Below are 13252 nucleotides of genomic sequence, written 5' to 3'. Positions count from 1 at the left end.
AAATGAAGAGATGATTGCTGTCATACATGTCACTGACTTTTCCGAATAGAAGCTCAACAGAAATGAATGCACAACTGGTTTGCTTAATAAAGAATAATGCACAAAGTAAACCATGTAAGATTTGTAGAAGTTCTACATTGTAAACACAATTGTCTGCTTCTTTCAAAATCCCCATTAAAAGCATATTTACATGATTTTAAGACACTTACCTTTAGTGCACTTGCAGCAAAGAAACTCTTTCCACAGACTTCACATTGGTGCGGCCTTTCACCAGAATGTGATCGAAGGTGATATACCAAAGAGTTTCGGTGATTAAATCTCCTAAAGCATTCAGGGCACGTTAACTGAAGTTCTCTTCGTGATCTCTTGGGTCTTCGCTTTCCACCTGTTGTGCCGTTCGATGCGGGGGCAGAGGTCTCGTTGGCAGGACCAGGATCTGGTGCTGGGGGATTGTCTGGATCCTCTCCATCTGCTTCAGCTTCACCATCTGGATCACTGTGAGCATCTGGTGGGGGCGGTGGAGGCATGTCGAGATGATCACGGCGTACATGTTCTGCCACCAATTCTTTGCTTGTGAAAACATCACCGCACAATTCACACGCCAAAGAGTCTTCAATTTCATGAAGATCTGCCTCAGCTGCTGTCAGTTCATCTTCACGGTACCAATCACCACTGCCAACATGGTGGTACCAGCTGTGAGAGGCAACATGGGAAAAATGTCATGTGATGGCAGGGTACAGGTTAAGGTAGTGCAAGCATGCAAGAGTGGTCCAGGCAAAGCATAAAAACTCCTGCTACTGATAAAATAATTCAAAACCTCTAGTAGTGTTTCTTGCATGCTACAGTAATTTACAAACTAATTAATAACTAACAAATATAAATTTTTCTTCAGTAATAAAAATAAAAGTAAAAAAAAAGTGCATGTGCATCAATAAAGGTGAAAAATTGGTACTTTTCTCATGCAGCTTTTTTACTTTCAGATTTACATTAAATGTCATGTCACATGAAATAGGACTCTTGGAGTAACATCAAGACATTGGAATCAGTGTAAATAAATTCCCAAGATTTATAACAAAATATCAAACTCTTTACTATAAAAGATATTTGATCTTGGGATCTTACATAACTTAATTCCACCAGAAAATCAGCTTAATGACATTTTATATTGAGCCATGACACAAAGATATACTTTGGCATCTTAATTACATTTTGTACAATAAAGTACCTGCAAATTACAACTGCTAATTTGTTAGCATTTTCTTAACTATTACGAGGGCAGTTCAATAAGTAATGCAACACATTTTTTTTCTGAAACAGGGGTTGTTTTATTCAGCATTGAAATACACCAGGTTATTCCCCAATCTTTTAGCTACACAACACTATTTTTCAACGTAATCTCCATTCAATGCTACGGCCTTACGCCACCTTGAAATGAGGGCCTGTATGCCTGCACGGTACCATTCCACTGGTCGATGTCGGAGCCAACGTCGTACTGCATCAATAACTTCTTCATCATCCGCGTAGTGCCTCCCACGGATTGCGTCCTTCATTGGGCCAAACACATGGAAATCCGACGATGCGAGATCGGGGCTGTAGGGTGCATGAGGAAGAACAGTCCACTGAAGTTTTGTGAGCTCCTCTCGGGTGCGAAGACATGTGTGATGTCTTGCGTTGTCATGAAGAAGGAGAAGTTCGTTCAGATTTTTGTGCCTACAAACACGCTGAAGTCGTTTCTTCAATTTCTGAAGAGTAGCACAATACACTTCAGAGTTGATCGTTTGACCATGGGGAAGGACATCGAACAGAATAACCCCTTCAGCGTCCCAGAAGACTGTAACCATGACTTTACCGGCTGAGGGTATGGCTTTAAACTTTTTCTTGGTAGGGGAGTGGGTGTGGCGCCACTCCATTCATTGCCGTTTTGTTTCAGGTTCAAAGTGATGAACCCATGTTTCATCGCCTGTAACAATCTTTGACAAGAAATTGTCACCCTCAGCCACATGACGAGCAAGCAATTCCGCACAGATGGTTCTCCTTTGCTCTTTATGGTGTTCGGTTAGACAACGAGGGACCCAGCGGGAACAAACCTTTGAATATCCCAACTGGTGAACAATTGTGACAGCACTACCAACAGAGATGTCAAGTTGAGCACTGAGTTGTTTGATGGTGATCCGTCGATCATCTCGAACGAGTGTGTTCGCACGCTCCGCCATTGCAGGAGTCACAGCTGTGCACGGCCGGCCCGCATGCGGGAGATCAGACAGTCTTCCTTGACCTTGCAGCGATGATGACACACGCTTTGCCCAACAACTCACCGTGCTTTTGTCCACTGCCAGATCACCGTAGACATTCTGCAAGCGCCTATGAATATCTGAGATGCCCTGGTTTTCCGCCAAAAGAAACTCGATCACTGTCCGTTGTTTGCAACGCACATCCATTACAGACGCCATTTTAACAGCTCCGTACAGCGCTGCCACCTGTCGGAAGTCAATGAAACTATACGAGACGAAGCGGGAATGTTTGAAAATATTCCACAAGAAATTTCCGGTTTTTTCAACCAAAATTGGCCGAGAAAAAAAATGTGTTGCATTACTTATTGAACTGCCCTCGTAATAGCTAAACATCTAAAAGGTATAAATGATAAACTGAAAAATCTGATAAAGGTCATTTGTGGTCTATCAATAAAGAAAACTACCTCAAATTGGCCTACAAAAGCCACTTAAGATGTGGTGCATATACATACCATGAGATTTTTAATATCATCTCAGCCTCTGGCTTTCCTTAACATTAGGAAGTTAACCTGTACTGTGAGGGCAGTGAAAGAAAACTGATTCTCAACAAGTTACGCAAAAACTAATCATCTCTCTAATTCGAGCTGTCTCGTAGTAAGGTCAGAGAAACAAAACCATTTGTTAATTTTACTCTGCTGAAATTGAAATGTCGTGTGGCAAGGGCCTCCCGTCAGGTAGGCAGGTCGCCTAGTGTAACTCTTTTGAGTTGACGCCACTTTGGTGAGTTGCGCGTCGCTGGGGATGAGATGATGATGACACAACACCCAGTCCCCGTGAAGAGAAAATCTCCGACCCAGCGAGGAATTGAACCCGGGCCCCTTTGCATGGCATTCCATCGCGCTGACTACTCAGCTATCGGGGCGAACTTCAATGTTAAAATTCACAAAATGGTGACATCAAATTTATACAAATGACTATTTTACAACCGGTAAGAGTACGACTAAGCCATTGGCATAAGAGGAGAGAAGATAATAAAAATTTTATGCAGCATCAGGCACTGTATCTTGGTGGCTTTTGTAGGCCAATTAGAGATTGTTTCTCATCTCAATGGACTACTAGTGTCTTATACCAAACTGTTTCTTTCACCTTCTTCTACGCCACTGCGGTACATTGTAAACTATTATCGTTTACACTCTGTATATAAGGACTCAATGAAGAGAAGAGGTGTTGATGACGAGATACTTGAGTAGTGCTCCAGCCTCCTACACTTATTTACATTTCATCCTGGATCTTCCTTCAACATGTCAACAGTTGTTTTCTGAGGAATTAGTAGCTATACTTTTCCTTGTCCCAACGTATTTTTCCTACATCCTGACATTCCCTGCACATCCAGTGACCTTAGTTGTTGTTGTTGTTGTGGTCTTCGGTCCTGAGACTGGTTTGATGCAGCTCTCCATGCTACTCTATCCTGTGCAAGCTTTTTCATCTCCCAGTAACTACTGCAACCTACATCCTTCTGAATCTGCTTAGTGTATTCATCTCGTGGTCTCCCTCTACGATTTTTACCCTCCACGCTGCCCTCCAATACTAAATTGGTGATCCCTTGATGCCTCAGAACATGCCCTACCAACCGATCCCTTCTTCTGGTCAAGTTGTGCCACAAACTTCTCTTCTCCCCAATCCTATTCAATACTTCCTCATTAGTTACATGATCTACCCATCTAATCTTCAGCATTCTTCTGTAGCACTCAACAGATACCCCTCCGTTGTGGTTGCACCTACGGTACGGCTATCTGTATCGCTGAGGCACGCAAGCCTCCCCACCAACGGCAAGGTCCATGGTTCATGGGGGGGGGGGGGGGGGGGGTGACCTTAGTACACTCAGTTATTTTTTGTTTTGACTGAAGTTGTTTAAAATATTGATGGGTATAATTACTATTGATCCACTTACTGTAATGAAGAATAAAGTTTTTCATTCTTGAATAATGCAGTGTTTGGCATAAGGCAGCCTATTCACCCTTTGGACATAGCCCTACAAGAAACCAGCTCAAAAAAAGAACAAGAATGTAGTGCAAATCTAATAAAATCACGTCCTTATAAAAGCTACAGCAAGTGTAATTATGGTTTCATAAGTAGGATTCAATATGATTAAGATCTGCAGTTATGGTAGCAGATAGGAGGATATGGGTCACAAAACAATGTGAGTTTTTAAGTCCACAAATGCAGAAAAAAAAGAGTCATCAATTTTCTGCCTGCTTAACATCCTACGTGGTGGATAGAAAGGGAACTAAAAAGAACTCTCATAAGTTCAGCAGCCCAAGAACCAGCATAGTTCTGTCTGTCGTAGATCCTTTGTTCTAGCATCACTGTAATTACTCACTTACCTGTATGATTACTGACAACATGGATTTTGGTGTGTTTGGGGGGGGGGGGGGGGGCTTGCATGCAGCACAAGATCTGGTAGGTACAATATTAAGGAATTGATGATGATGTAGGAGAAAGAGAAGGAGTAATGAATCAAACTTACTGTACTTTTGTATCTTCACTAGTTCTGCATAAGTTCAAAATGGTTCAAATGGCTCTGAGCACCATGGGACTTAACATCTGAGGTCATCAGTCCCCTAGAACTCAGAACTACTTAAGCCTAACTAACCTAAGGACATCACACACATCCATGCCCGAGGCAGGATTCGAACCTGCGACCGTAGCGGTTACGCGGTTCCAGACTGAAGCGCCTAGAACCGCACGGGCACACCGGCCGGCCTGCATAAGTGATGTAGGAACAGAAGGTTTGAGAAAACACTGATGATTGTCTGAAAATTATTTTACTGGTTAAGTCGGTCTTTAATGCACTGCCCTTCTCGCCATATGACTCAGTGACATAAATAAAGAAGTCACACCTACCGATACGGGACCACAGCAGATACAATCTTGAAAGCTGTCAGAAGTTATGCATTTAAGTGGCCACACTTGCTGTGTCCTATGGCATCTTCTGCAAACCAGGTCAAATATTTTTATAGACACAATCCCCACTTTCCTGGTCCACATATAAAATTTGGAGCACTATTGCTGAAGTTTCTATGACAATATAAGCAGTAGAAATAGACACTTCAGCTTTAAACGTGTTGGTAACTGCAATACCTTATCCTGCCTGGTAATCACTGTTACCATTTCCCCCTCCCTTTATTGACCTTCTGATCCGAACTGCTGGAGTTGGCAGTTATGTATGCTTTGTGCAAGTATATTTCAATTGTGCATGTCTGCAACTTAACGTGTCATCTTTACAGTAAGTAGCAACCTATCTTTTCCTACATTGTTGATATCCCTTTGTTACACCTAGACATTAAAGTTTCGAATTTTTTTTATTTCTTTAGCACAATTTGGAAGCTTTACCCTCTCCTTTTCCAGGTACCTACTACTGCAAAGCTACTACTTTTGGAATCTAATCAAAGCGTTCAGAAATGATCAATCTTTAGGTCACACACTCCTATAATGCGTTTCTATGATGCCTCTCTCTCCTCAGTTTTCTCTCTTGAGAAGAGAGTTGTTAACTTTGAGTAGGGTAGCTGCTCTTCTAATGTGCTTGCCGTCTGGGCAGTACTGTTATCAGTGTTCTATACAAGTTGCAAATATAACTTCTTTGCATTTGTCTCAATAGTTCACTACTATGGGATACATAGGTAAAGCTTTGATTGAGGGAGGAGAAATTGGTACGGCACATATACTTTCAGTTCTTCCTACTACATTTTCTTCTAGTAACTTTTCCATATTTCCATCTCTTGTAGCTCCAAGCACAAGCTCATTCCCCCTTTTCCCAAAATAATGACAATTTCAACATACTTAATTTCTAATTATGTTGCTATGGAAAACTCCAATGAGCCAAAACTAATGCATGACTTGCAAGTTGGGTCACCACGCCAGCCCTAATAACTGAAGTAATGTAGTTACATGTTACCCTCCAACAAGGACCCAAAGGCAGTGATGATGATTGGAACTAAACCATTATCTCACAACAACAGTGATGCATTTACTTCGCCTGCAAATTGGCAATACTATGCAAAATAATGATTTTAAATTTTTTGTACTCAAAGTAGAAAGTCTGCACAATACATGTTATAAAATGATTTCCAAATTGAAATTAGGTAGGAATTTTAGCAAAAACTACTAACCTACAACACAGAGCTCCTGTCTGCTCATGCATAATGTGTTTCATAATTTGTTTACATGGGTAATATGAAACTGAAACACATACTATGAGACAACATTTTGCATGTGAATGTTACACGAATCATGTTATAGCTTCATGCTCGACTATGTAACCAACATCTGAGGAAACCAATTTACGACCTTAAAATATTTCAGAAATTTCTATGTAGCAATTCTTCTTCAGTAAACATAACTATAAAACAAGAAATAAAACACTATAGAGAATAAGCACAACTAGATAATCGTTAGAAAGCAATGACCCCTGTATGAATGCATGGTTTCGCGGTGATATGAATTAATAAAATTTTCTCGGGCTTCCAGCCACATCAAGTGGTTACAATCCCACGAGCTTTCGGCTGAGCTCTCCTCAGTCATTGTCAAGTGGTAAGACTGATTGCTGTGTCGCCATGGCCGTGTGGGTTTTTAATCACCTGACATGGCTGGAAGCCCGAGAAAATTTTCTTAAAACAATGACCCCTCATTAAAGCAGTTTAGGTAACTGAGAAAATGGATTATTAATCTGAAAACCACATGAAAGGGAAACAATGTGTACATAGCATCAAACAAAATGCATCTCCTTTATACATTTATGGAAAACACTCACTCACTGACAGTCCTGGATAATCCACAACTATTCTCCTGTAATGATTTGCATTTTATTTGCTATCTCCATGTAGCCTTTCAGCAACTTGTCAATTTCCATTTCATTATTAATGATATTATCCATTCTCCTACTTTCTTACGCAAGGAGCATTGTTCAAGGAACTCAAAAACCAATGTCTATCTTTATCAAATAGTGAAACAATTCAGTAATGCAAATACAGTTATCATTAAATTTAATTTTAATTGTAACTGAAAGTTTAATGTCACCTAGAGAAAATAAATATATAAGTTTATTTACCTTGGGCCACCTTTCACAACATTGGATGGATCTGCGTCATCTGCAGCTGCTGTCACATTCACCACATCACGAATGCCTTCCATAAGATCTTCTGGATCACTGAATTCAATCTCTTCTTGTTTCGGATGGGTCTGACTGATGTGTGTTTCAAGAACCTTCTGGCGCCGAAATGTCTTCCCACAGTGTGGACAACTATACACTGGTGTTGGAGGAGACTGAGGCAATGACACAGGTACAGCTGTTGAGGAACTGTTAGGTGCGACAGGACGAAGTGGTTCAAGTTTTACTTGCGACTCATCCTGTTCTTGTGGTCTGTGGAAAATTTAGTTATTTGATTTGCCATGTAAAATATGATTCTTTAAGACTGCTACAAAATGAACTAACATATAATTAAACCTTCTTCTTTCTCTTTAAACAAACATCGTTACAATAATCATATTGCATATAAATTTGTTAAATTCTTGTTGCATTAAATATTTGATTTTCACACAATTGAATGTATTACTGAAACACAGACACAAGCAATGACGAAGTTTTGATTGAGAGGAGTGACGGGTATAATGAAATATCATAAAATAAGTCTACTCAAGCTTCCTTCACATGCGTACATGTGTGCGTGCATAAAAATTGGATTTCTTTTCCACTATCAAGACTGCTATCATCATCAAGTGCAAAAACTATGCCACTTTATGAAATAATTTGCATGGAAATATTTAATGGATTTTCAAATACACACTGACACAAAAAATTGCAACAACAAAAAATAATTAATGTAGAGTAATGCAATTTAAGGAATAAATTTGTCTAGGTAACATATTTAAGTGATTAACACTGCAAGATCACAGGTTAATGTAAGTGTGAGATAAGCCATTGCAAATGTGAAGTGTTGGTACATTAATAACTAGTGGTTTAACTGCCATAAAGTTGAATGTAAGCATGCAAACATGTATGTATTGTATTGTAGAGTGCCAGATGTTAGTTTGTGAGATGTAGTTCCATGCCTGTTGCACTTGGTTGGTCAATAAAGGGATGGTTAATGTGGTTCATGAATGACTGCTGGAGTTGTCATCCAATATGTGGTCAATTGTAGACAGATCTGGTGATCAAGCAGGCCAAAGCAACATGTCAACACTCTGTAGAGCATGATGGCTTACAACAGTGATATGTGGGCAAGCATTGGTCTTTTGGAAAAGACCCCCTTGAATGCTGTTCATGACTGGCAGCACAACAGATCGAATCACCAGACTGATGTACAAATTCACAGTCATGGTGCATGGTATAACCAAAAGAGTGATCCTGTTGTCATACAAAATCACACACCAGACCATAACTCCAGGTGTATGTCCGGTTTGTCTAGCACACAGACAGGCTGGTTGCTGGCCCTTAACTGGCGTCCTCCTAACCAACACACAGCCATCACTGGCACCGAGATAGAACCGGCTTCCATCAGAAAACACAACAGATTTCCACCCTACCCTCTTGCTTAACACCAGTGATGTCACAAATGGCAGTGGTTTGGGGTCAGTGGAATGTGCACAACAAGGACATCTGACTCAGAGCTGTCCTTGAAGTTACTGGTTTGTAACAGTTCGTTGTGTCACTGTGGTGCCAACTGCTCCTCAAATTGCTGCTGCAGATGCAGCACAATGTACCAGAGCCATATGCTGAATGTAATGGTCTAGCGTCTTGGTAGTGCCAGACGGCTTTCCGGAGCCTGTTGTTCGTACGACTGTATATTCTTGTGGCCACCGCTGCCAACAAATACGTACAGTGGCTAAATTCCTACAAGTCTTTCTGCAACATCTCAGAAGGAAAAACCAGCTTCTCGGGGTCCTATTACATAACCTCACCCACATTCAGTGACATGTTGATAATGGTGTCTTTGTCAACTTAAAGGCATTCTCAACTAACATCAATTCACCACATCCTATCTCAAAGGTAACTAATGCTAAAGACCATTATGCTACAGCGTGTCTTTAAAGCAAAACTGATGTGTATCCTCATAGTTGTCCTACTAGTGGCACTCTTATGCAGCTGGCATGGAATTTGAATAGACATCATCTTTCAAATGTAGAAACATCCCTACCAACTTTTGCTTTATGTTGCGCAACTCTTTCTTGTTGTTGCAATTTTTTTTCCGTCAGTGTATATCACCATAGTGAGGATTCATTTCAATCATTTTGAGAGCCCAAAGTAATTCAAAAATTCAATACATTAAAAAATATAAGAGCAAAACTCGATGCACCTGAAAAAGATGGCTGCATCAGTCATTGAAATATTCTATATAAAATGGAAATAACAACTCAGATGTATACCTGCAAGCACATCATCAACAATAACAACTATTGTGTTAAAATTCTGGCATTACCACACTAATGCTCACACAAATGCTGAAGCTGGACACAGTGACAAAATACATCACATAAAGCACACAGTTTTATTAATTACTGAACTTACCAGTTCTTTCCAAGTAAAATATAAACAGCTGCTTTAGTTGAAAGCATTCAGGGTGTAAAATGGTGACTGGAGGTGGCCATGTGACAGAGGAAAGGGAAGAAAATGAGAAATGATGAACATAATGAAGAAATAAAATGGCCAGACACATGGTAACAATAAAATCTGATGGATTAAAATAAAAATGAGACAAGAGAATTTGACCTTTGAAGACCAGTTTTCACTCAATGGCAGATTAAGATGGCCCATCTTTGAAGTGTTTGCTGCAATCTAGATGGTAAATCAAATAGATTGGCAACAACTGTGTGGTCCAGTTTGGTGCTGCAGGCCTTTGACAACATGCTCCCATTCTCACAAAATATGTTCTCACTTATTAATAAGCCACAAGCATTAGTGCACACAGTTGGCTTGTACAAGGAGCACGTAAATATCTTCTAAATACTCAAAACCACAAACTTCTGCAACAAAGGAGATCCGTTTGTTTGTGAGAACATTTTGTAATAGTTTAGGCTATGTAACATAGAGCCATTGCTCCAACAACGTGCATTACTTGCCTTCAGTTTCTCAGCTATTTACAATGGAATTCACAGTATGCTGTCTTCATGCTACATTTGAAAGTTTAAATTGTGTACAAGTTGAGATAAATGAAATGAGCTTTAAATACTGAGAACTTTTGTGACAGACTAATATTACATGCGAGACTGGGATTCTAACCCAGACATGCAACAGCTTACCATCCGTGCAATCAGTGTAAGAAGCCAGTTCAGTGACTACCCATGTTTCAAGACAGATGTTGTTGCTAATGCAGGAAGCTGTGTGATAAGATAAATGTAAAATTGGATAATGTTTACGATGACCCTTCACAATCAATGACATGAATTGAATACGCAACTAACAAATTTAAATGCAGCAAAAAATCCACTTTTGATGAAGACTGCTCAGAATGCCTCACAGCTGTGGTTACCAAAGAAACCATTGAAAAAGTAAACACTATGATTCTGTTTGATCAGGAAACAAAACTGCACAAGCAGCAGAGGCAGTAGGTGTGTTGTCAGAAATGACAATTGACATTTTATATGATAAGATGGTAAAAAAAAATAAAAATAAAAAAAAGAGGACGAGAAGAAGAAGAAGGAGGTCAGCCCAACTGGTTCCACAATGCTAATGTTGAACTGCAATTGGGTGTGGTTTTAAATTCAAATTTGTATGTGAGCAATGAGTGTGTTGAGTTTTCACTGGCAATGAGACCTGGATTCATCATTATACCCACAATAGCAAACAATAGTGAAAACAATGGGTTACTTCTGAAGAAGATGCTAGAAAGAGGGTGACGACTGTCTCATAAATTAAAATAGTTATGGCAACAATTTTTTAGTATGTGAAGGGTGTCATACACGTAAACTTCTTAGATAAAGGAAAGAAGCATCACTGGACAGTTCTACAATGAGATATTGAACTCCTCCACAAGATACTGAAGGAAACTCAGGCCCCTTCAGCAAAGAAGAAGGTATTGTTTCTGTTATTGTGTACACGACCAGTTTCGGAACGCTTAAAAGTTCCATCATCTGGTGTAAACTGTAATAATGAAAATATTGTGTTACATGACAATAGGAGTGGTTCCTCAAGTCTGGAATATCAGATAAAGAACTACACGGGAAAAATTTCTAAAATCAATTAAAATAAATCAAAAGATAGAACAGGATGTTGATTATAAATAAAATGACTTAACCATTTGTGGACATCCTCACCCCAAACCAAAGGTTCCATGTCAAAAGGATAAAAGGGACCAAGAAAAATGTACAAAAACAGACATCATGACTAGACACCAAAAGTCATCACAATCTTGAAACATGTAAAAATCAATAAGGTGGTGGGGGAGAGAAATTATGTATTGTGTGGAATTAATTACATAAATTCCATAAAAACTGTTCCCCATGCTGTGTGATCACATAGACAAACAGGAAAACTGTAATAGTAAATACTAGCTGTGAGTACTGAGGCCCAAGCACAGGTGTGGTATAGAACAGATATGTTTCATGATTGTAGATTAAGCAACTGTTTTGCAGTTTCTTCACTTTACAAAATGTAATTATACAGTTGCAGCTGCCCCATAAGAACATCTTTTTGTTGTGTTTATTAGCTTTAACTTCTATTTTTACTCTGCACCTTACCAGTCAAAATGAGATTTAGAAATACTTCATCCTGTGCAATTTCTTTATTGTTTGCTACTATAGAAAACTTCATTTTTAGTCCCATTTGGTCTTTGCAAATCATTTTTCTATTTGTTTTCTTCAGGAAGAAAATGACAAATATTTTACCTCTCAGCAAATTCTACTTGTGTATGAGCTCTTGACATTTCTGGTATCAATGTAATATTAAACCACCCCTCCCCCAAAATTAATATTCTTCTAGTGGAATTTGTTGTGATTTGTCAGTTTTTGTAACTCTTTGTAGAGATATTCTGCCTCTTCATCAGAATTTCAACACATCACTGAAGTAACTCGAGTGATTTCCATTAGATATCTTTTCTTTTTATTACTTTTAAGACAAGTCTAGCTATTTTGTATGAGATTCATTTAATATATGTAATACTGTTTTTAATTTTAGTGCCTATAAAAAAGCCTACACTTCAATCTGACAGGAAGTGTCTCAAAAAGATAACAATTGTTAGTTATCAATTGTCACACCAGTTAAACCTGCAAATCATCTTACTTAAAGTGTAGTATTCACACAATAATACTGAGTTCAGATATGAGCAATGTAAAATCTACTTACACATCTGGCTCATCAACATGGTCTGTGGCTTCTTCATCCATTACAGTGCTAGTAGCAGATAAAGGTTCATAATGTGATTTCAGATGCTCAAAAAATTTAATCTGATGTGTGAAGACACGGCCACACAGTTCACAACTGAAGGCTTGAGAATGATGCGCCATTTGTCGATGAGAGGCCAGTGACGACTGTGAATTAAATTGTGCACCACATCGATTGCACTTATAATGGCGTGCTGATAAACTGCGAGACGGAGATGATGATGATTTCTGGGACTGCTGGTGCTGCACCTAAACAAGGAAATAAAATGTGCTTCGTTCTGTGTTCTGTCAAACAGAAGTTTTCTTGCATATATATAATAGTAAACAATTTTCTTTACATATATGTTAGATTGTTAGATATTATGTGCTCATTAAAAATCATGAACAGAATATAAACAATATTATGAAGAACAACCAAAACTCATGACATGCAAATGTTGTTACACAGTAGCTAGTGTATAAACAAGCAGCTGATGATTGTTGCTCAGTTTCTCTCAGTTACTAAATTACCATTCTCTTTTTCCTAATTGGGAAAAATAAGATTGAGAATATTGATCAACTAAAATAATTTGCAACTGTCACCAAAGAAGGTGTGTTGCAGGAATGAATCACCATTCTCAAAACTGCAGCCATATGTTGTTCCTATT

General features: G+C 39.0%; 1 protein-coding gene across 1 annotated transcript in view; it reads right to left on the bottom strand.

The window, feature by feature from the left end:
- Positions 1-13252, bottom strand: part of LOC126412861 (zinc finger protein 354B-like) — a 147880-nt gene that overhangs the window by 70739 nt on the left and 63889 nt on the right. Inside the window, exons 4-6 of the mRNA XM_050082727.1 lie at positions 12568-12854; positions 7339-7650; positions 210-693 (exon numbers count right to left, since the gene is read on the bottom strand). Of these exons, the coding sequence (XP_049938684.1) occupies positions 210-693; positions 7339-7650; positions 12568-12854 (1083 nt within the window). The remainder of the gene's footprint in view (positions 1-209; positions 694-7338; positions 7651-12567; positions 12855-13252) is intronic.

This window comes from Schistocerca serialis, chromosome 7, assembly GCF_023864345.2.
Source record: "Schistocerca serialis cubense isolate TAMUIC-IGC-003099 chromosome 7, iqSchSeri2.2, whole genome shotgun sequence".
NCBI lineage: Eukaryota > Metazoa > Arthropoda > Insecta > Orthoptera > Acrididae > Schistocerca > Schistocerca serialis.
This window is presented reverse-complemented; position numbering and strand designations above follow the sequence as displayed.